The sequence below is a fragment of the Mucor velutinosus genome (assembly GCF_035048745.1).
Source record: "Mucor velutinosus strain NIH1002 chromosome Unknown tig00001571, whole genome shotgun sequence".
In the NCBI taxonomy this organism is placed as follows: Eukaryota; Fungi; Mucoromycota; class Mucoromycetes; order Mucorales; family Mucoraceae; genus Mucor; species Mucor velutinosus.
Window position 1 is genome coordinate 185,803 of NW_027041911.1, and position 22,643 is coordinate 208,445.

The following is a 22,643-nucleotide window of genomic DNA, read 5'->3' on the forward strand; positions in this document are numbered from 1 at the left end:
AGATTGGGTTGGGCAACGTGGTTATAAACTTCTCTTTTTGCCACCTTATTCTCCTTTTTTTAAAATCCGATCGAAGAGTTTTGGTCCAAGCTGAAGACTGTTGTAAATAACGATCCTTCTTCTGTCAGGCAGAATGAAAAAAATCTCTGATCGTATTCACAACGCATCACTTCACATCAGCAGAGAAGATGGCGAGAATTGGATAAAGCATTCTTTGACGTTCTGGCAGAGATGTTTGAATTGTGAAAAGGGATTATAAGAAACAAAATAAAAAGCATACATTACACTTCTTTATTGGTGACCCATTTTCAAAATCGGTGATCCATTTTCATTTCATGCCTCTTTTACTTTTTCCCCATACAACCACTACTTTTTTTTTTTAAACATATTCCAACAATGTTGAAGAACCAGTGTAGATATTGCAGCGATCTATTTGAAACGAAAGGCAAACGCGATAGTCACACGTTAGATCAACATGTTTCTACGGTGATAGTTGGTGAGTGCTAGATTTATTCATTTATTTGTATTAGTACTTATAACAAAAATGCAAAGGGGAAACAAATGTGTCTCGTACTGCTTCCGGATTTCCGTGCCCATGTTGTCGAAAACCATTAAAATCTGCAAAAACCTTGAGGGTACATTTGGCAAAGAAACAGCTGCCATGCTCGTTTGTTTACGACTCTGCGCCTCAATCTGACCCCAGAGAAAGCTTGTCTTTAAAAGTCGAGCCAGATGCCTTGACCAACACTGCGACAACAGCTGAAACAACAAGCTCTGTGAATATCAGCAAGGAGTCACCGCTTATTGAATCAACAGCATCAAACGTATCAACCGCGTCAACCCTCTTGACCTCATCACCCACTTCCTCCACGTTATCTTCTTCAATTGTACTTGATGAGTTGAGTTTTTCTCCACCACCAATGGAAGATCGTCTGCTCTTTAACAGTATCGACGTGTCTGCTCAGTTTTATAAGTTTCAGCTGGATGCGCAAAGCCGGCTGCGAGAAGATGCTGCCTTCACTATTGAAGAACATATGCAACATATATTGGCCTTATCGTCAGTTCTCTTGCTAAAGCCTGCGCGCACTCATGAAGATTTGCACAGGCATATCGATCTTAACACTTGTGAAGGACTTCGCCGACATATTCTTTCTAAGCAGCAGACTGCGTATCAACCATTCCCAACTTCAACCAGGAACCGACTTGAAGAAATTATGGGACAAATGGATTTGGTAATTTTTTTTTTAAAAAAAAAAAGCTGGCAGCTACTTGTCGCTGAATGGCTTTTGACTTTTTGTTAGGATGGCGACCGAAATAACATATGTACGCGTTTGGGAGCATCGTGCCGAATTTCTGCAATGATACAGGAGGATGGCCTCAATTCTACAAACAGGATTCTGTTGGCCGTTCGTAACATGTAAATATCTTGAGATGCGAAGATTTAACTAGTAAAAACTCATACCATTGATAGGGTGGAAAAACTACCCCGTCATATTGTTGAAGATGGGCCCAAAGAAACTGAATTAATCACAAGGCATTTGGAAGCAATCCTGGCCCCTCTTTTCGAGGACTTGGATAACAACATAATTTTTAGATGGTAAGTAAAGAATTTTGGCAGGAAAAAATGGGTATTTCAGAAAAGAATAAGATTTAACGTCCATAACGTAAATTGAATAGGACTTCCGTCAGCGATGAAGAAAAGCAAGCCACTACACGATTAGATGCCTCAATAAATATCACAAATGGAGCAGCATTGAGTAAGCGAATTGGCTGCGGTGAGGTAAAAGCGCAATACCAAGCTCTCAATCATCGGTTGGCTGGCATTGATTTAATGCGCATTACACTGTTGGCCAAGGCCGCATCCGATAAACACAAGTTGAAAGAAATCTTTACCTTCACTGTTGTCGGTAAGCTCCAATTGAGTTTCATCTGCTGTTCGCATTCTCACCTTTTTTTTTTCTTAGGCAAATATGCCACTTTCTACATATTTACTCGCGCCCAAGCTTATTTGTATACAATGTGTGAGATCGCACATATCCAACTACCTCTTACCCTTGATCATGTGCCCCTTTTTCTTTCACAACTGGACAAGGTTGTCAAAATTATTTCCTGCTTTCAATATACTTTAAATAGCGGCAGCCACAGCTATGCAAATGATCCATTTACACTCACTGATAACATGCTCCACAACGCTACGGATCCCAAATCGTCACGCAAGCGAAAATCAATTACAAGTCATTATAACCATTGATCATCCTCCCCTTCCTTTGTGAATGTATCCCCTCTCTCTCTCTAAATATACCATGATTCATTTGTCAAAATAAGATAAGAGCAAAAGTGTAAATTACATTTTTATTTGAATAAATTAAATGGGTTCATATTTGATTTTCAATTATATATTTAATTGTTACTGCTGGTTGCAAACAAACAAAAGGCTCTTTCCGATTAAAAAATTTCTTGATCCACATAAACTTCCCCTGTACCTTATTACTACAACAGCATCTGTCAACAAACAGAGAGGTTAACCATGTCAATGACCGATCATACGTATTAAAATTTTCTCTCTTCTTCTTCCTCAGATTTTATATACGAGAAATAAAAAGTTTACACAACACAGCTTTGTTGTATCCAGAGAAAAGATACAAGTAGCGATAATATAAAAAGATAATAAAGACTTGTAAATTAAGCCAGATACGAAAACTAAAGATTTATTAATTGAAATAAGCACACCTTTTTATATTGAATCATAATCGCTAAGTCAATCGATCTATCTTATTGTTTAATAACCTAATGTTTGACAAGTGTCAAACATATATTTACAACACAGCATTTTATCAGGAACAATGGTCTGATCAAGAATTTAGGTTGAGTTAGGCATTGTCTCAAACGTGCCGCAATCTTCCCAAATCTCTTATTCAGCACAGACCATTTAGAATGTTCTCAAACCACTAAATAGCTTGTTCCTTATCTTGAGACTCTATCAAAAGATCTAGCTTCAAAATGAAGTATCGTGATCCGACTACAGCTGGGTTATTCTAACTCCAGTATCCTGCTGGATGCAACAAGCTTCTTTAAAAAGATGCCCAGTAAGCCAGCATCCTAAAAGAGATGCCCAGTAAGCCAGCATCCTAAAAGAGATGCCCAGTAAGCCAGCATCCTAAAAGAGACGCCCAGTAAAACCGCAAGATTTGAATAAGCAGAGATTTGTAATACAAGGTGTTTGAAATGAAAATGGTTGTTCAAGAAGAATTGAAGAAAAAGTAAAAGAGATATGAAATGAAAATGGATCACCGATTTTGAAAATGGGTCACCAATAAAGAAGTGTAATGTATGCTTTTTATTTTGTTTCTTATAATCCCTTTTCACAATTCAAACATCTCTGCCAGAACGTCAAAGAATGCTTTATCCAATTCTCGCCATCTTCTCTGCTGATGTGAAGTGATGCGTTGTGAATACGATCAGAGATTTTTTTCATTCTGCCTGACAGAAGAAGGATCGTTATTTACAACAGTCTTCAGCTTGGACCAAAACTCTTCGATCGGATTTTAAAAAAAGGAGAATAAGGTGGCAAAAAGAGAAGTTTATAACCACGTTGCCCAACCCAATCTTCAATAAGTGCAGCCTTGTGAATGGATGCATTGTCAAGAACTTGATATTTGTAGCTCATGTTAGCCGCATCCAGTGTCGTGAGGACCTGCTCTATGTACTCAAGGAAGCCACAGCTGGTAGTAGTACCCTTCCTCTTGGGGGGCCTGAGATTTCTCACCAGTTCGAGTTCGTTTTTCACTCCTAGCACTAAATACAACTTCTTTTCTGGATAATGTGATTAAACCACTTTTACAAATAGCACCCAAGATGCTGACATTTGCTCCCTTCGTTTGAACATCAATTTTGCAAGGTGTTCCAGCCTCAGGCCATCCATATGAGTGATGCATAATACTCCTGTTAAAGCCAGCTTCATCCAACAATACACATTCATTCATAAAGTCTATGTTCTGGCTAACCCAGTATGCTACCGCATCTCGTCTTTTGGCAACAGTTTCATCCGTGTTCCTGCCATAATATCTAGGAATGATATACGCTTGTAGGTTAGGCGGCACTTCTTCTTTATGTGATTCTCCACTGATCTGGGGGGGGGGGTGATCTGTATATCTCTAAATTCTTTTGACAGGTGGTCTGTAACAGCTTCGACTGTCAATGTTGGCTCATTAGCCAGCAGCTCAAAGATAAATACAGTAGTATGTTCGTCTTTGAGTATTGTGGGTCGTCCCTTTCCTTCTTTGATTGCGATAGAATCAGGGAACCCTTTTTCAGCTATTTCGCTTGTCATTTGATTCCACTGCTTGACTTTACGAATAGCTGTTGACTTGGAGAGTCCTACCTTTCTACCTGCTTCACTGATAGACATATTCTCAAACTCTTGCAACAAATTGGTCAAATTGACTACCTTTGCTTCGTTCTTGGTAATGTATGATCCCCTTTCCTTCTTCACTACATCAAGGGAGGGCTCGTTCGAGTGAGGTTTGGTCTTCCTCTTAGCTTCTTTTTGTGCTGCATTTACTGCTGCAGTTTCTTCCCAGTCCATGTATGATTGTATCATCACAGGCACTGTCTCACTGTCAAAATTGTATTCTTTGTTCATGTTAAGCAATATGAAAAAATTCAAGAAGAGAGAATTTGGCCAATCCTCATTACATTTCTGTATTGGTGACCCATTTTCGTACTGACCCATTTTCAAATTATGACCCAATTTCAAATTATGATCCATTTTCATTTCAAACTGGCCAATTTTTTTTTTTGGGCCAACCTTTTTTCGTCGACTGTACCTGACATGCGGCAAGTCTTACAAGCTAATCGAACACGCTTGCTTCCATTATTTCGACTCATTGACACAAGCGTATGAGTCATGCATCTTCTGAGTGGTCTTCGACTTTCTTCTGCTTCTTCGGCGTCGCTATTAGCCAGCTTTTGGCAGTGCTTCAGCATATTCCATGCCAATATATCCTTGAAAGAAGCATGTGATATGCCCTTTTTTCCATCATTGGCAAAGACCCGAAATGAACTAAAGGCACTTGCTTCGCATATTCCCAAGAAAAAGCCAAAAAAGCGCATTTCCCACCTCTCAGTTGCGATGATATCGTGATACGAGGCCATTTTATCTCTCAAATTATTTGCAGCATCGACAGAGCCTAAAATTAAAATGTAAATTTGCATGCCTCTATATACTGCTACTATCTACTTACTTTTGTGTGTCTCGTATTCCTCTGCAACCTCGGGCCTTTGAATAGTAATTCTTCTACCGCGAGGTCCTTCGAACACCTTCTCACCTGTAGGGATTGTCGTGCTACATGATGAAATAAACGCTTTGATTTTTTGATCGCGATAGGCACAAGTAAATAGACTACCGCCATTAACCAGACATTTGTTCATGGTATAGCAGCTACCATAAGCTTCTTCCACCTTTTCCACAATATCAGTCTGAGGCATTCCACGAGGCCAGTAATGGCGCTTACACACTTGCATGATGGAGAATAAGCCAAGGTTGAAAAGCATTATGACCATATCGGGAGATCCAAACCAAGAGTCAGCAATTACTGTTCTTCTACTACCAAACCAGGGCTGTACCAAACGCTTAACGGTCGCAGTCAATTTCTTCATGCCAGGCTCGTCGCCAAACTCCTTGGACACTGGGTCGCTGACTGTGTCCATTCTGAGGATGCAACTCGTATGGCAATCAGCTAGTGTTTTAAACTCTTGGCAGATAGGATGAGGCTTACGAGGGGCCTTCTTTAAATTTGGCATCCCTATACCAAGCCATTGATTCATTGATTCATCTATCACCAAATATTTCCCTGGTGAGATGCACATGGGCATATGGCAGTTAAAAGCGCTAATCGTAGATCGGATTTGATAAAGTGGGTCGATTAGCTGGTTTTCTTTGCTGGGAACTTCAAAAACATGCATTCTCATGATATCGTTGAATCTTTTGAAAGTCATATATTCGCTGAAATCTATTGTCATCGTAAAGCGGCTAGATCCTTGCTTCCAGTAAGCTTTGCGGTCACCATGCTTGACCACTGTCATAACGGTCAACAGAGCAATCCACATCAAGTACTCGGCAAAAGTGATATTGGTCCAAGAATCAAGCGTATTTCTTGCATGAACATTAGTGTTTCCTATGATCAAATGAAGGTGATCTAAAGGCAAGAAAAACAAGAAATAGTCCAAAGGGGAAGAAACTGATGCATTGTTTATGCTTAATGTGGACTTGGAGCAAAGGTCTGAGCCAGATTGTCGTAAACAACTGTGGACAAATACTTGACCTTCGGTCCACCCGCCAGAAGTCAAATCAATTTCTTCTTCCTCTTCGTTGTCCCCTTCGATAGCATCTTCTAGCATATTTTCGGTTGTTGCCATATCAGGGATGCTTTGAGTGCTGGCGCTGCTGGAAGTGCTAGACTCCAGTCGTCGAATGTATTTGAGGCAACCGCAGGAAAGGGACAATGTGATACCAGGTGCTTCATCCAAAATAACATGGTACTTGACCTTTTCATTGACTGTTGAACGGCCAACGGTTTTCCCTTTAAAGCACAATCCAGGTGTGTTCCAGTCATGCTTTGCTTGCAAAATAGTTTTTACGTCTGCCCTGTTGATAAAACGTTTGTTGACAGAAACAAGTACGTTAACATCGAGATTGGTGTTGGCTGGAGGCATAATATATAATTTGAAATTTAAAATTTTGTTAATATTGAATTGAATGTAAACAATGGTATTGCTTAAAAAAATAATGTCAAAAAAGGTATAAAATAATTGCTTGGCTCTTATAGTTTATGAATGTCATATAGAAGTATGGAAAATATACATGAACAAGCATAAAAGTATTTATTACTCCTCGGCCCATTTGGGCTGACCTAATCTCTACCTGTTAATTAATGATACCAATCTTTCTATTGTTCCTGCAACTCGCAGCGTATTTTCTCACTTATGAAAAAATAAAAAAGAAATCCGTAAATCGTTCTGCTCTTATTCACCAACACTATATTTGCTTTCATTCTTATGTTATGCACCACATTTCATCTATTTACAGAAAATTCAAAGAGAAAAAATTACCAAAGGCAGACTTAAAACTTGGCATAAGTAATTTCCTTTTTTACATGCAATTGTGCCCAATCGTTGCCGCACTTTGCCTTCACATCACCACCTTTTGCCTTCATGGAGTCTTCTTGAAGCTCACTGGGGTGCTCGAGGCTTCTTTTTTTTTTGATTCTGCGTGAGAGATGTTTGCGGCCAGTGGCCATTACATTGCTTCCCTGTTTCAATATTTATCCCAACACTTGTAAGAATGCGAAACGAAACCTTTGAAGTGACCTTTTTCTACATTATTGCACGCTTCTGTAATTCTCTTTGATAAAGTGTCTTCCCTGCAAAAACCTATGGCGCTTAATCTTACTTTTTGCTATTGTCCAGGGTTGTTCTATTGGGTTAAACTCCGGAGAGTATGTAGGAAGATATGCACATTTGTATCCTCGATACTCAATGTATCTCCTTATGTTTTCATGCGTGTAAATGGGTGCATTATCCATGACTATATAATGACCCTTCATATGAAGATGTTTGTCCATTTCATCGAGAGTCATTTTTAAGAAACTTATGTAGTGGCCAGCCACAGTCCCTGAGCTTTACATACCCTTCCGTCTTTCTCTTCTTTGCAGGTCTTGGTTTTTTTTTACGCCAATTGTGATCAAACCTGCAGCTGAGATAGCACCCAGTATCGATGTTGTGTTTGCTCTCGTAGTAGGCCGAGTAACAATGGCGCGCGTACCTTTTTTGGACCAAGCTCTTGAGCGTTTCATATTGATATCAAAAGCTGACTCGTCAAGAAACACGCAATTCGTCAAAAAATGCATATCAGTATTTTCCCATTTACGAACCCAATCATGTCTCTCTTCAATCTTTGCTGGGCTGTTTCTTTCGATAGAATGGAAGTCAGCTTTCTTCAAAGAAAGATTGCACTCACTTCTCATGAAATTATAAACAGTGCTACGTGAAACTTTAAGATCATTGAACCGATTCAACAAATGTTCAGTCACTTCAACAACAGCAGCAAAAGGATTAGCATCAATGAAGTCGATAACAGCAGCTTTATGCTCTTCGCTCAAGATACATTTACGACCAACCTGCTTACAAAACTCGAAAATACTATCAGGACGCATATTGTACTGCTTAACCCATCTCTGCGCAGTTCGAATGTGAATACCCAACTGCTTCGCTGCAGCTGATGCGCTCATACACTTTTTCAATCTTCAGGTCGAAAAATCGAGCCTTATCCTGAACGGTGTACCGCACATAATCACGTTTTGTGTCTGCTTCTTTCATACGGATGTCTTCATCTTTTGGCTTTTCCATCAACATTGGACAAACCGATGAAGATTCACAAGAGGGCATATTTTTCAAGTACTCGCTATGAGTCGCAATCGACGCTACAATAAATTCATTCTGATCAACGATATATTCCATGGGTTTAGGGCCTCCATTCTCATCAACGACATTTCCATGTCCATCTTCAAATAAAAATATTGCACTCATGTTAAACTTTAAACAATTGAAGAAACGAAAAAAAAACAGATCCAGGAAATCTTCATTTTCAAATGCACGACATGGTTTCTAAAAATACGACTTGGTTCCTGGAAAGTACGAAATTGATGTTGGATAACTGACAACATTGATTTGCATTGGCTTGCGACATCATTTTCGACCGTGTGCGATACTGACGACTGTTGGAAGCACTGTATGCCATAATAAAAATGTTCATTTTCGAGGTCAAAAATGCGATCGTTTGATTTTTGCTGAAAACCATGAGGGGGGTACCTCATGCTTTTTGGTCGATTTTTGGCGATCCCCAAAAAGTTGGGCAGAGGTGTCGGAAAGTCAGTGCTGAATGAGAGGAATTGTTTGGTGCTGCTCTGGCGGTCTAAAACACCTTACAACAGAACTTACTGCTTGAATGCATTCAAATTTCGCTGTGTTTTGCATATTTTTGAGCAATATGCAGTAAATTCCAGTTCGTATACGAATTGTCTCTTGATACGCATTCAGAGTATCACGGCAGAGTCAAATCCAGCGTTGCAGTTCATTCATCAAGGGCCCCAACTTGATTCTGGAGAACTAATGCAAACTAAATTAAGACAATTTTCACTCTGCACAAAAGTAAGGGGTCATTGCATCTTGTGCACACGTCAGACGGGCTCATCAATATTGCGAAAATCACTCAGATCTCTGTTTATCCCATGGAAGTACAAGCGATATCAAATGCCTCTGCTAAACAGAAAAGTATTTCCCTCATTGCTTCATATTGCCTCTTTAAATTAAAGTCTGACAGATTGAATTGCTAAAGTGTTCCAAAGCCCAAAATTGTCTCCTTGTGAAGTTTCCACGCCACTACCTGTAGTGTCCCAGTGCAACATCAATTTAATAAAAATGACAAGATTTATAGATAATGTACATGGGCTTCATAAGGAGCGAATTAGAATGCGGTATCTAATTAACATACGCTTTGCATTTGCATCTTGCCAAAAAGTTACCCTATGCGTAACGTTACAAAAACGCCATGTAGCCATAGTAGTAGTAGTAACAAGATTATTATGCACATGCTTTATTGTTTTTGAGTATCTATTTTGGAGATGGATGAGCAGGACTAGAAGACCCCCCATTACCCACTGAAATCGACAGCTTGGAACTTGGTACTGTGGTAGCAGGCGGTTTTGATTTGAATAGCTGCTCCACCAGATCTGTGGGAGAGGGGTCATCTGTATCACTGAAAGGTGTAACTTGCCGACAGTATTGAGGCTGAATAAACAAATACGTTAATTGTTGTATCATAAATGAACATAGTTACATACCAAAGACATGGCTGATTGAGACTTTCTGAGGATAGGTGTTTGTGGGCGCAACGAGGATACTGCGGCATCATTGCCTCCTCCTCCTCCTCCTCCTCCACCACCACCACCACCACCGCCGCCGCTGCCATTACCACCATTTGGTAAACTGTTGCTATTGTTCATGTTACTGTAGCTACTAGTGCTCAAATGAGCCGAGTCTAACAAAATTAAAGTATTTAGAAAACTACGGATAGCTTGATAAATGCTCTCAATCTCCTCCTTACGCAATGATCGCTCATCAAAGACAGCCGATCTTTCTTGCCTTTCAGTAATCATAGAAGGTATATCTGTAAAGACTTGTTGTTTCTTTAACGGTGGGCTAAGTAGAAATTAGATTCGTACGTTCAATCAACTTGTATCGCTTGTATATTTACATTTGAAATTCTGTCGAGGAATCTGATTTCTGGTCTACTTTGATAGATAGCTAATGAGAGAGAGAGAGAGAGGCCGGGATATCAATCAAGAGACTCATGCCTAAATAATGCAACATGCTAAACTCACCTTGATTGTTGAATTGAACTTGCACTCATCGAGTAGATATCGTCTTGTTGTCAACCCTGAGCTAGCATATTCGGAAAGATTGATGGTGAGGCTTCCGATGGGGATGGTGTCTCTGCTGCCACCCAACTCTTGATATACCTCCAGTCGCAGCTCGCAAGGACCTAGGATGTGTTGCTTTGAGATGACGAGATGGGCCATTGTGCTAATGGGATGTCCCCAAAATATACAGTGATCTCGGATAGGCGCTCTAATGGGATGTTAGTTGGGAGTGGACAACAACATGCTCTGGAGCAATATACCTCGCTGTTGAACCACTGGTGTGTGCTGCATTCTTTAGCTTCCATTTGACATAGTACAATCCACTGACCAAAGGTACATTAGCAAGATCTTGAATTAGGATGGTTAACTCAAAGTCTATTTTACGGTCTTTTGAGACAAATAAACGTGAAAAAGACATTGAAAATGAGAGGATGAAAAGAGGGATATCAAACAAAGCGCGGCAAAATAGGGATGGATAGCACAACAAACAGCTGAATAAAATGACTCGCTTTTAATATAGAGTTCTTGGTTGTTCCTAATTGTTTGACTCTGGCATATAAATTGAAGCTTTTTTCCCTTTTTTCCTTCTTTTTCTTCCTCTTGTATCCACGCACAACACATACACATACAACATGTCGACTACATTTACAACGGCATTGTCTACGCCCATCACAAACACAACGACAACAGCAAATGCCACCAATTCAATACGCAAAAGAAACACAAAGCTGTTCTTTACCCAAATTTATCACTATCTCGCCGTTACCTTTCGTTTCATATACACCATGATGAAGCCCTCGGCCAGACTACTTGATTTCAAATCAGCCACCGCTAATGCAACCAGCCATATACCCTCTACTACAACCACAGCTACTACTACTACTACTACTACTACTACTACTACTACTACAACAGCTTCACAATACTATAAAAACAAGACATTAATACTAGACTTGGATGAAACACTAGTGCATTCGGTTCGACTCGGTTCTGAAGCCTCTATCAACACCAAGGTCAATGCTTCAGTCATTCGCAAAAACATAGAAGTGCAATGCGACAAGCAAAACCTCATCTATGAAGTGTACAAACGACCACATGTGGATTTTTTTTTAAAGACAGTAAGTTCTTGATGATGCTATACCCTTGATGTCATTGCCAGAAAGCCAACCTTCTAAATAGATTAGTCAATGGTATAAAGTGGTGATCTATACAGCTTCTATGGCAGAATATGCTGACCCCGTGATAGACTGGCTGGATCAGGACAATTTGATTTCACAGAGATTCTTTCGACAAGTAAGAATACCCATCTACGCTTGACCAATGAATTTGAATATTGACAATAGCATGGCATGATCATTTGTTGTTGTATAGTCTTGCGTTTTAAAAAATGGCAATTTCCTCAAGGACCTGACACTCGCAGAACAAGATTTGTGTAAAGTTTGTCTAGTGGATAATAGTCCAATTGCTTTTGATTTATATAAAGGTAAGGCACGATCATTGGATTAGATTACTCAACAGTGGGGTTGGATATACTCTTTTCCCCAAAAAAAAATCATGGATTTTTTTTTTTTTTTTTTACTCATACCCTTTATGTATATACACCAGAAAATGGCATTGCTTTACCCACCTGGATATCAAACCCCAACGATGAAAGTTTACTGGATCTCTTGCCTTTTCTAGATGCCCTTCGTTTTGCGGCCGATGTGAGAAGTATATTACGACTACAACACAAGTTGAAATGATGAGAAACACAGTCAGTTTTGTCTCAAGACGTCTGCTTACAACTGTGGGTCTGTATACATACACACATCTCTCAAGCTAGTAAGCAGCAGTATGAAAATTTTTCTCCGCATTCTTTTTCTCTCTTTCCAAATAAACCTAAAGAGATTTTTTTTTTCTTTCTTACCTTTACACTTGTAACAATAAATATATCAACATCACAAGCAATGTCTGTTATTGCTAGAAAATCACTCGTGCCCGCTATCAAACATGTAAACTGCAGCTATTGAAATGCATCCAATGTCTTACTAACTTGATATCCAGACATGGTCAGTCCAACGACCCTTATTAGCTCAGTGCAAGCCCCCCGTACAATCAGCTGTCTTGGTAAGTATCTGTTGAATCAGAACAATGAACGCTCGCTCATGCCCGCACTGCATGTCAGAAATCAACCAGCTTGATTCACACACGCTGGAACTCTTCTACATCAACACCTACAGAATCCCAAGAACAGGGATCTAAATATTCAGCAACTACAAAGAAGATTGTCTTGGGTTTAGCAAAAGCAATGGGATATTATTCAACAGGATCCACTGCCATCAAGGCCAGCCATAGTTTGTACAATACCTGTGCTCAACAAATGGAATTGAATAAGGATTTCTACATTAAAGGTAAATACAGCAAGTGTTTGACAGGGGCTTGCATTGAGTCGCTCAACTCTTCCGTATTTGATAGAGTGTAACTTGCCCGATAACTTTCAATCATGGTTTTCAGTAACGCAATTGCATGTATGGATGTTGATGGTTCATCTTCGTGCTGAGGGCCAAGGCAAACTGTACATCCAAGAACTCGTCAACCGTTTCTTTGAAGACGCTGAAGCTAGAATCAGAGATCATGGCATTTCACAACAAAAGGTGATCAACAGCTACATCAAGGATTTATTAGCACAATTCCACGGTGGTGTTGTTGCTTATGATGAGGGCATGTGCAAGGACGACCCCGTTTTGGCTGCTGCATTATGGAGAAACCTGTTTGCCATTTCATCAAACAATGCTACTGATCTAGCACTTGTTGTGCAATACATTAGACGTGAATTACAAGCATTGGAGAAATACGGTGGAGAAAACCTTAATGCAGGCATTGTGAAATTTGATAAGCCCGATGTCTCTTTTGTATAATAAATAAAGTGCGTTGTATGTATAAAAAATTTATTTTATTAGATCAAAAATAATAGCATTATTTTTACTGTATATGCGAAATTGCTTAAAGATCCTTCTTGAGAGTACCCATGAATTGATGCTTCTCGGCAGGAGTTTGGAAACGACCGTGACCGAACTTGGAAGAGGTATCGATGAACTTGACGTTGACCTTTTCCAAAGCAGAACGCTTGGTGTGGACAGTGAGGGACTTACGAAGAGTGATGACACGCTTCTTGGAACCAGCACAACAACCCTTGATCATAACGAAGTCGTCATTGACAACACCATAGTGAGGGAAACCACCCATAGGAGTGATGGGCTTCTCGGTCAAATCGTAATCAGTGGTACCAGACTTGGCATCAGAACCAGTGGCGATACGGTAGATCTTCTTGTTGATCTCAGTACGACGGTGGTAACCACGTTGACCAGCACGAGCAACAGAGTACATGACTCTGCTAGGATGCCAGGCACCAATACAGGCAACCTTACGGAGACCACGATGGGTCTTACGAGGCAACTTCTTGGTACCCCAACGAGCAGTGACACCCTCGAAACCGTGACCCTTGGTGGTGGCAATGATATCGATCATCTCATCTTGCTCGAAGATGGAACCAACGGTAACTTCCTTCTCAAAGTGTTCGCGAGCCCATTCAACCTTATCGGCGACGGAACCACCGTTCAATTGAACTTCCATAAGGTGAGCCTTACGTTGGTGGAGCTTGGCCTTGGAGATTTGAGTGTGAGCAATGACACGGACAACGGAACAGTACTTCTTGATACGCTCGAGTTCACGAGTGACATCCTTGGCACCTTCAGCATACTTTTGAGCATACTTGGTGAAGGCCTTCTTCTTGGAACGGTACCAGTTCTTGTAGAAGCGACGCTTGGCCTCTTCAGAGAGATGTTCAGCCCAGACGGTGGTCAAGGTACGGAGACCACGAGGAGTCTCGACGTAACCAACGACACCGACAACAACCATAGCGGGAGCTTCGATGACGGTAACGGCTTCGACGATTTCCTTCTTGTGCATCTCTAAAAAACAGATTTTGACATGTCAGATCAAAAATGTTGTACATCCCATTCAAGAGCACTTACTGGAACCAGGACGTTCAAGATCACGGACAATGTGGGTCATACCAGCCTTATAACCCATGAAAGCGGTCATATGGACAGGCTTCTTGGCATCATCCTTGGGATAAGCCTTGACACGACCACGGTGAGATCTAGTTCTCTTACGGGGGCCGAAACCCAAGTGACCATGACGGGGAGCCTCGAATTTTCTGCATGTAGTTGTTAGTATATCTTGTCAGTTGGGCAATTGAATGAAATCGCAAGGTGTGTCATGCAACGGGTGTGTGTGTGTGTGTGTGTGTGTGTGTGTGTGTGTGTGTGTGTGTGTGATATATGTTGTACATCCACTGCAAAAAAAAACATCCAGAATTTCAAACTGAAACTAACCTGTGAGACTATGATTGAATGGATGATGAGTATCAGGTTGATTATGGATGGATTGATGGGTCTTGTTAAACTTACCATGTTTAATACACCAAGTACAAAAAGACGATGAGGAAGAGGAGGATTCAAATTCTAGCCATATCTCATCTACCATTATGGGATGGAAGTTCGCTGTTTGCCCAACCCACAACCGCAGTGCTGAGAGACCGTTGTCCGAGCCATGTTCGCTAAGAGCTGTCCGACATAAATTTTTTTGTGCCATTCTGTTCCGCTAGGGCTTATTTAAGCAACCCCTGAGCTGTCAAATGTTAGGCATCTTCATCTTTACTACTTTTGCTTTACCTTGTATCCAGATATCGATTGCCATCCATCGATTATGGCATGTTTGTATAAGATGATTGCTATTGATGTATGGATGCATGGTAGTTCAAAATGAATGCAGTGAATTATGGATGTATAATGTAAGTATCATGTCTAGAGTGGTTTGGTCAACAAATGTGTCATCATTTCGAAAGTGATGACTTACAAAAAATTCTTATCTACATTGCCTGAATGATTGATGTGAAAACTTGTTTACTGATCTTTGATGACACATCTGTTGACTGAATATTTACTGTTTGGTTATATCAATTACTAATATCATCCCCATCAATAGGTAATCGGCACGTTTATTACGTTATATATCATATGGCTCTCTTGTGTGATAATAAAATTGTGTTTTACTCTAAAACTTTCATGTCTGTCCCTCGTCGTGTATTTTTTTTGTGTGAGGCATATTCCGGAGAAGCCTGGGTATATTTTCATTACATCAGGCTACTATTATAGTGAATCTGTCTTGGAAAGCTTCATACTAATTGTAGTCTACATTCTATGGTTATAGTATCCATATACCTCGCTTCTCATTCACTGATCATTGGTATTCTACTTTGCCTGGAAACCGAACAATACCATGTTCGAAGTCCGGCAAAATTTGACGCGACTATCTGGCACAGTTCATCTTGAACTAGCTACCAACTCTCCCTAAAAAATACTTACGTTGTATAGTACTGTTCCTTCGTGCTTTGGCTTTCGAAACTGTGAAGCTTGTTGATAGCAATAGTTTTCAGGTGAGAGAATAGAGAGGCATTCAACCCATCCAAGAGAACACCGTCATCATCCGTTATCTAAAGAAAACATGGACTCCATTGTTAGTAAGATTGTTACCGGTGGTATAAACTTGCCCTACCGTGATGTGTTTGCGAGGCGGGCTAGTATTGGCTGGGGCACTTCTTTTGACATAGTGTTGCATACAAGCATGCATCTTAGGCTACATTCACTTTCTCCTCAAGCCACCTTTTACAGTGTAGCAGCATAGATGATGTTTATCGTAGCACATCACATCTATGTGTACAAGTCCAGTCAATTGTGTGTGCACAGGTGCCTCAGGAACTACAATACATTCAATTTCTCTAATGTCAAGATATCGAGATCCACCTGCACTACATGAAACATATCGACTTTGTTGGCCTCTCAACAAGCTATACCAACAATCCATAAGGCCCCAGTGGCCAGCTATTTATATACCATCTCAACGTAGTAGTCATTGACCAGGGATCTATCATATTTAAGTTAGTTAGATGCCCTGTAATAAAGAAGCTTTTTGCTTTCGTTTTAGATACAATTGACAACTGATTGTTATCATCGACTTTATTATTACGAATTCATCAAACAATCAGTTAATAGTAAAAAAAAAGAAGGCTATATCAGAGTCAGGAGGGGGAGGTATCCATTCGCTGATGCTGCTCTTGATATGGCGGCATAAAGCTGGCCATGTGTAAATACGGGACTTGTGTAAAATCTACAGCGTCTTTTCTAAGATACTGTTATTGCAAAAAATATCTTCATAGGGAAAAACTCCCAAGAGAAAAATATTCAGGCTAATCAATTGTCCTTTTAATTCCATAATCCCTATTTCATCAGTATCGCAATCATCGTTGCCATCATCGTTATCAGCATCAAAAAGGCATCTGGGCCAGCCAGCAGCAGCGCTGATCGCCACCGTTGCCAAAATTCATTCAAACTCATTTTTTTTTTCTGCTTAAGATTGGCCAAATTCTGTCTTCTGTCGACTTCTTTAATCTATTTTGTGTTATCCGACTATATAAGTTGTGATGATCATACGATGCTTCCTAATACAATCTAAGAGTACTTTTCAAGACGCTTCTAATGGTGCCAAGTAAAATAAATGCCTTGACTGAACTTATTGAGTAATTCCAGAAAATATGAAATAAGGTTTTAAGCCAAAATATCAAAATTTTATATACGAAGACCTCATAAAAGTGGTTTCAGAGGTTGCTTTGAGTCGAGAGATACATTTTGAATTAATACACACCATAGTAAAAATCTTCATTTTCAAGGTGAAAAACGCGATCGTTTGATTTTTGAGGGAAAACTATGAGATACCCCTCATGCTTTTTGGTCGATTTTCGGCCATATTTTTTGGTCCCCAAAAAGTTGAGCAAAGGTATCAAGAAGTAGGTGCTGGACAAGAGCAACCATTTGGCGCTGTTCCAGCGGTCTAAAAGGGCTTCCAACGCGAAAAACCACGGCTCAAGTGCACACTGTTTTTGCTGTAGTTTGCATACTTTTGAGCAATAAGAGGCAATAGAGTTTGCTGTAGGTCCGTATATAAGCTGCTCCTACCAACACAGATATGGAGCATCGCAAAAGAGTCCAATATATTGTTACAGGCCACTTATAGAATCTTCGTGTTAGTGTAAATGGTTGAGAAGTGAGAGTATCAGTATTTAAGTATCAAGATCAAGATCAAGAGAATTTTTACCATTCATGAGAGTTAGTAGCCTGGCAGTTTGAAGCTGAGAAACACAATTTACAGATATCCCACCACAAGTACCACCATGTAATGTTATAGATTCTATAAAGATGTGATCACGTTGCGCCTAGCATTTAGTGCATTCTGACATTTGAATGCTTTTCAGGATCAATTTCGAATATGATATCACCCGCACTTACAAGCCTTTTTTTAGTGTATGTGTCAGATATTAAATACCTCTAGGCTCATGCAAATAGACTGAGTAGATGAATGCTGCTTATTCAGTTCAAATCTATATATAAAGTTCAAATTTAGAATCCATATTTTCTGCAAGAACTTGTGAGGGAAGCCATTTTGTTGACTATTGACATGCCGATAAGGTTTTTTTTTTAATGTCTCTTACCGTTCACCCGTTCCTTGTCTCCACAAAAGGGAAGATGTGGGTTAAATATAATGGAAACGTGTTCGACGGAAATATTATCAAACGTTCGTTCTATTTGAAACACATATAATGCAATGCCACGCCCATAATTTTTTGCTCAAGGCGACAGGATGCCAGACAAATTTCTCGGTTTAACATCGAGCTTAAATGATATCTTTCAATAGGCCAACAAAACAATGTTAGAAGATTCTTTGCTTCGAATGGGTGGCTGATTGCATCTTGATGTCATTCTCAATATGTAGCATTAAGCCAAGGATCATGTTTAGTATTTGTTGAGCAAATACTTGAAATTATATGCAAATTTAATGGTACGATTTTCAAGAATGCAGCACTTTTTTCAAAGAAAACTATACACTGTAGATTCCGTTTGTTCGGTCCAGTTTCTTATTTAGAATAAGTCGTGTAGATTTTCATCTCACGTAGATATACAAACAAAGATGTTCTTAGAGGGAGATATACTACATGCATATCCACGCAAAAAAAAAAAAGTACCTCAAATCAAGGAATATTCGGCTAGGTTAGGTACATTGGAAGTGTAAAAAAAAAAAAAAAAAAAAAAAAAACGTGCGATGAACGAGAACGCACGCAAATAGTTACACAGCGAATATCAGCCCTTGCGCACTGCATGACCCATATTTAATAACTGCCCGTAAATTAAATCATCTCATATTATTAGCAAATACACCATTACAAAAATTTTGCTTTCAAACAGCAAGATACGGTAAAATAAGGGTCGGGTAAATTGGAAGGTGGGGATGAAAGAAATGTGGTTGACTCAAAATTTTGATTTGGGAAAGACGGGTAAAGAAACTCCAACTGGGCAAAAGCTGCGCAATGTAAAAAGAAATGTCTCAAAATGAGCAAAGAATGGCAACAATTACTGATTATCTGATTGGCCTCTAGATCGATAATCAATGTGGATATTGCCACTCGAACAAACTATTACTCATAATGAGCGGGGGGCCAATTGAGGTATGACTAATTTTGAGTATGGGAGACAAATCATATAAATAGAGAGCAAGAAAAATGCATTGATCCTGTCTTTACCAAACATATAATTCAAAAATCAAAATGGATCTTTCATGGTGTATCATCTGCGATCGTCACTGTATTGACAATAACGTAAGTCAATGTTGGCCTGATTAAACATTCAACATGGACACTAATAATGTAATATGATTTTTATAGCTCTACTGCTCTGAATCTTGTCGTTTCCAAGACAACACAGATCACCACCAACGCTCTGAAATCAATAAGCCAACTCACACCACCGACTTGTTCAAGTCGACACCTTCTCTCGTATCTCCTCCTGCATCTCCTGTGCTTGCTCCATTTCTATACTCATTCCAACCTTCCTACGATCGTCGTCGCTCTACATCAGCTGGCACCATGATGCATGCCACTACCACCACATCCACTCATACAAACTACCAATACTACCCCTATCAATTCACGCCAAGCTCTCCTTCTGAATCGTCGCTCTTTGCTGATGATACATAATTTGACTTGTCTGGACAACTCAACATACCTCATTGAAATTGCACTGTTTTCCCAAATTACTAGATCAGCCTGAATTTCCATTCTCAATTACTGAATGTTTGACCTACTCAGCTCACCCCCCCCACCCCCATCACCCGAAAAAAAAAGGACCCTCCGGATGCTTCCCAGCTTCATCAACACGGAACCGTCTTCCTCCTTTGCCCGTCTCTGAAAAGGCAAATTCTTTTCCTCTCCTTATACAACCATAGATTTGTACATATAGATTTGAATTTATAATAAAAAAAAAAGTTAAATTACTTTCTCTGCTCAACATATAATTCGTTTCAAATGATGATGAAAATGGCTATCAATGTATAGTGGCTTCACTGGCACGGGCCTGGTTCATCCGCTCGGCTTAGCTTATTCGAAACACTGGAAAGGTAGACATGATCGCTAACGCATGTTATTGCCATGTATTGCGGGCCAAGAATACATCTTACTGATGCTTGGTGGGTATTAAAACCCAAGGGTATTTGTTAATTCAATTGACGCATACTACAGCATTTACTAACTATGACCTTCGGGTAAAGTGATGTCCTTGGTTGCCGCCACTGCCGACGCATTAATACCAAGGCTAAAAAGCATAATAGAGTTGATTTCTGATGATTCATTTAACCCTAATCTTTACTGCCACAAAGCATGCGCCTTGAATTACCCGTATTAATCTTATCAAAGGTGATGAAGAATCAAGATTCCATCATGATAAAGGTCTTCAACTCCTCCAATGCGAGACCCCTCTTTTGTCATTCAGAACAACAGAACGCAATCGGGCCAATTCTTTTTCCCTTTTCTTTTTCGTTCGCTGTATTCTCGTATTCTGTTTTCCCTCTTTCAAATCATGCAAAAAGAAGCCCAAGAAGAGGAAGACAAACTAGTTTTACATTATCATGATGTAGTCATTCGTCAATCCGTAAGTTGCAATCATCTTAAAAGCTTAATTGCCTTAATTAAATGTCCAAAATGAGCAGGATCTGGACACGCTGGCTCCGGGACAGTGGTTGAACGATACCATGATCGAGTTTCATATGGAGTTTTTAGAGAGAACATTTGTACCCAGGGATGCCAAATACCTGTTTTTAAGGCCTGGCATGGTGCATTTGATTACATTTGCAGAAGGTAAGTAGCGGGAGTGCGTGTGTTTGTGCAGAGAGACAAAGTTTAGAGGTTTAATCCGTCCCTTAAGGAGATGTCATGCAACTAGAGCCAGCATTGCCGCCTCAAATGGATCAGTACGAATCTATCTTCATTCCCGTTAATGATGGTAAACCACATGAAGCGTATAGTGGGACACATTGGTCCATCATGGTCTATATCAGAGCTGTCAATTCATTCTACTATTACGATACGCTCAAGTTCAACAATCTGCGAGATGGTGAATTAACTAGCAGACGAATTCAACCACTACTCAAATTGAAGAAAGCAGCACAGTTTATACCCAGTAGCACGCCTCAGCAGATTAACGGATCAGATTGTGGGGGTATGTTGTTACTGAATACGAGAGATGCTATAGCAGAGAGTTGACATGTTGGGTATACATAGTGTCTGTCATCAGCATCATAGATTACACATTGCATCAGCTTCTCAAGAGTCGAGACAACAAGGACGACGTACATTACAGCAAGATCATGATCCTCAAGAGCAAGGACATGTCCACGCCAAAGCAAGTGCGAGACAATATCAATGGCATGATCAAACGACTTCAACAAAGATGCAAGACATCTTGCTCTTCTTCTTCTTCCTCCTCCTCCTCTTCAACAACAACATCTTCTTCACCACTGAACAAGTAGTCATACCATGAATAAAAACTCCACTTGAGCCAATGATGACCATGTATTTCGCTGTAAATTTTTTAAAAAAGAAAATTTTTTCGTTTACAACAAAAGTTTTGCTCACGACATTTCGTTGCTCTTTCTTTTCTCCCTCTTTTTGTTGGAATAGGTGCGTACAGCTACGTTTGACAATATTTTCGCTATGCATCTCTCGCTCTCTTGTCTCGTCCTGTTTGAATCAGCATTGAACGCCAAATAACAGAAATTATCAGCCATCAGCAAGTTGAATAGCACAACAACATGTCGATGTTAGTTTAAGGACACCTGAGAAAAGACTGTATAAGCCACCCAATTGGATCTTTTTGATTTTTCATCTTGAAAGTGTTGATGATGGACATGGGATGTGGACGCAGAGAGGCTAGGCAGAGAGTGAGATGCAGAGAGAAAGATTGTTCGCGTACATCTATGATGGCAACCTTTTTGTAGCAAATCACTTACACATTTTTCTACACTGTTTTAGCTTATAAAATAAAATGAACGCTGACAAACTCCAAAAGCTCCAAGCTCAAGTCCGTATTGGTGGTAAGGGTACTCCCCGTCGTAAGGTCAAGAAGACTGTTAACAAGGCTGGTTCCGGTGATGACCGTAAGCTCTCTGCTGCCCTCACCAAGTTGAACGTTCAACCTATTGCTGGTGTTGATGAGGTCAACATGTTCAAGGATGACGGTAAGGTCATTCACTTTGCCAACCCTCGTGGTAAGTTATATTGCATGTTTATGCAAACATGAAGCATCGACCATTGACATCAAATCATAGTTTCCGCTGCTGCCAATGCCAACACTTTTGCCATCCACGGTCGTTCCACCGAGAAGGAATTGGCTGAACTCATCCCTGGTATCTTGAACCAATTGGGTCCTGATTCCATGGCTGCCCTCAAGAAGCTTGCTGAATCTTTCCAACAAGCTCAAGGTGGTGAAGCTGCCGGTGCTGATGATGATGAGATCCCTGATTTGGTTGAGAGCTTCGATAAGGCTGAGGTTGAGGATAAGGCCGAGGCTGCCACTGAGGAGAAGAAGGAAGAGTCTGCTTAAATTCTCTTTTAAAATGTATATCTCCCTTAACCCCTTATAAAAAATACAAGAAAAAACTATTCATCTATTTGTTTGTTTTCTTACAACAATAAAAAATTACATTTTCTCAGTTTTTTGAATTTCATCAAGATGTCTCTTT

General features: G+C 40.0%; 11 protein-coding genes across 11 annotated transcripts; 6 read left to right on the plus strand and 5 right to left on the minus strand.

Annotated features, from left to right (window-relative positions):
- Nucleotides 1–396: 396 nt before the first annotated feature.
- RPC34 (34-kDa subunit of RNA polymerase III (C)) lies at nucleotides 397–2,251 on the plus strand (the record flags this gene model as incomplete). Its single annotated transcript, XM_064832140.1, has 6 exons — nucleotides 397–496; nucleotides 553–1,232; nucleotides 1,302–1,417; nucleotides 1,472–1,597; nucleotides 1,678–1,907; nucleotides 1,965–2,251. 6 exons carry the CDS (start codon nucleotides 397–399, stop codon nucleotides 2,249–2,251), a joined length of 1,539 nt encoding a protein of 512 aa, XP_064679843.1.
- Nucleotides 2,252–4,012: 1,761 nt separating this feature from the next.
- Nucleotides 4,013–4,642, minus strand: RPL43_3 (60S ribosomal protein L43; the record flags this gene model as incomplete). The annotated part of the gene is made up of 1 exon (XM_064832141.1): nucleotides 4,013–4,642. One exon carries the CDS (start codon nucleotides 4,640–4,642, stop codon nucleotides 4,013–4,015), a length of 630 nt encoding a protein of 209 aa, XP_064679844.1.
- Nucleotides 4,643–5,235: 593 nt separating this feature from the next.
- GAR1_2 (H/ACA snoRNP pseudouridylase subunit) lies at nucleotides 5,236–6,714 on the minus strand (the record flags this gene model as incomplete). Its single annotated transcript, XM_064832142.1, has 1 exon — nucleotides 5,236–6,714. One exon carries the CDS (start codon nucleotides 6,712–6,714, stop codon nucleotides 5,236–5,238), a length of 1,479 nt encoding a protein of 492 aa, XP_064679845.1.
- A 965-nt stretch (nucleotides 6,715–7,679) lies between these two features.
- Nucleotides 7,680–8,586, minus strand: ATC70_012975 (uncharacterized protein; the record flags this gene model as incomplete). Its single annotated transcript, XM_064832143.1, has 2 exons — nucleotides 7,680–8,199; nucleotides 8,258–8,586. The coding sequence occupies 2 exons, from the start codon at nucleotides 8,584–8,586 to the stop codon at nucleotides 7,680–7,682; spliced, it is 849 nt and encodes a 282-aa protein (XP_064679846.1).
- Nucleotides 8,587–9,669: 1,083 nt separating this feature from the next.
- On the minus strand, nucleotides 9,670–10,896 carry MCX1_2 (ATP-binding protein; the record flags this gene model as incomplete). Its single annotated transcript, XM_064832144.1, has 6 exons — nucleotides 9,670–9,846; nucleotides 9,900–10,096; nucleotides 10,163–10,257; nucleotides 10,313–10,362; nucleotides 10,440–10,686; nucleotides 10,739–10,896. 6 exons carry the CDS (start codon nucleotides 10,894–10,896, stop codon nucleotides 9,670–9,672), a joined length of 924 nt encoding a protein of 307 aa, XP_064679847.1.
- A 214-nt stretch (nucleotides 10,897–11,110) lies between these two features.
- Nucleotides 11,111–12,220, plus strand: ATC70_012977 (uncharacterized protein; the record flags this gene model as incomplete). The annotated part of the gene is made up of 4 exons (XM_064832145.1): nucleotides 11,111–11,596; nucleotides 11,658–11,771; nucleotides 11,850–11,961; nucleotides 12,084–12,220. 4 exons carry the CDS (start codon nucleotides 11,111–11,113, stop codon nucleotides 12,218–12,220), a joined length of 849 nt encoding a protein of 282 aa, XP_064679848.1.
- A 204-nt stretch (nucleotides 12,221–12,424) lies between these two features.
- On the plus strand, nucleotides 12,425–13,375 carry ATC70_012978 (uncharacterized protein; the record flags this gene model as incomplete). Its single annotated transcript, XM_064832146.1, has 4 exons — nucleotides 12,425–12,469; nucleotides 12,522–12,584; nucleotides 12,643–12,868; nucleotides 12,933–13,375. The coding sequence occupies 4 exons, from the start codon at nucleotides 12,425–12,427 to the stop codon at nucleotides 13,373–13,375; spliced, it is 777 nt and encodes a 258-aa protein (XP_064679849.1).
- An 85-nt stretch (nucleotides 13,376–13,460) lies between these two features.
- 60S_3 (60s acidic ribosomal protein P2) lies at nucleotides 13,461–14,932 on the minus strand (the record flags this gene model as incomplete). Its single annotated transcript, XM_064832147.1, has 4 exons — nucleotides 13,461–14,428; nucleotides 14,492–14,676; nucleotides 14,855–14,862; nucleotides 14,930–14,932. 4 exons carry the CDS (start codon nucleotides 14,930–14,932, stop codon nucleotides 13,461–13,463), a joined length of 1,164 nt encoding a protein of 387 aa, XP_064679850.1.
- Nucleotides 14,933–19,176: 4,244 nt separating this feature from the next.
- Nucleotides 19,177–19,605, plus strand: ATC70_012980 (uncharacterized protein; the record flags this gene model as incomplete). The annotated part of the gene is made up of 2 exons (XM_064832148.1): nucleotides 19,177–19,227; nucleotides 19,294–19,605. The coding sequence occupies 2 exons, from the start codon at nucleotides 19,177–19,179 to the stop codon at nucleotides 19,603–19,605; spliced, it is 363 nt and encodes a 120-aa protein (XP_064679851.1).
- An 877-nt stretch (nucleotides 19,606–20,482) lies between these two features.
- On the plus strand, nucleotides 20,483–21,431 carry ATC70_012981 (uncharacterized protein; the record flags this gene model as incomplete). Its single annotated transcript, XM_064832149.1, has 4 exons — nucleotides 20,483–20,554; nucleotides 20,613–20,760; nucleotides 20,828–21,121; nucleotides 21,184–21,431. 4 exons carry the CDS (start codon nucleotides 20,483–20,485, stop codon nucleotides 21,429–21,431), a joined length of 762 nt encoding a protein of 253 aa, XP_064679852.1.
- Nucleotides 21,432–21,946: 515 nt separating this feature from the next.
- Nucleotides 21,947–22,504, plus strand: SSN2_3 (mediator of RNA polymerase II transcription subunit 13; the record flags this gene model as incomplete). The annotated part of the gene is made up of 2 exons (XM_064832150.1): nucleotides 21,947–22,169; nucleotides 22,230–22,504. The coding sequence occupies 2 exons, from the start codon at nucleotides 21,947–21,949 to the stop codon at nucleotides 22,502–22,504; spliced, it is 498 nt and encodes a 165-aa protein (XP_064679853.1).
- Nucleotides 22,505–22,643: the final 139 nt, after the last annotated feature.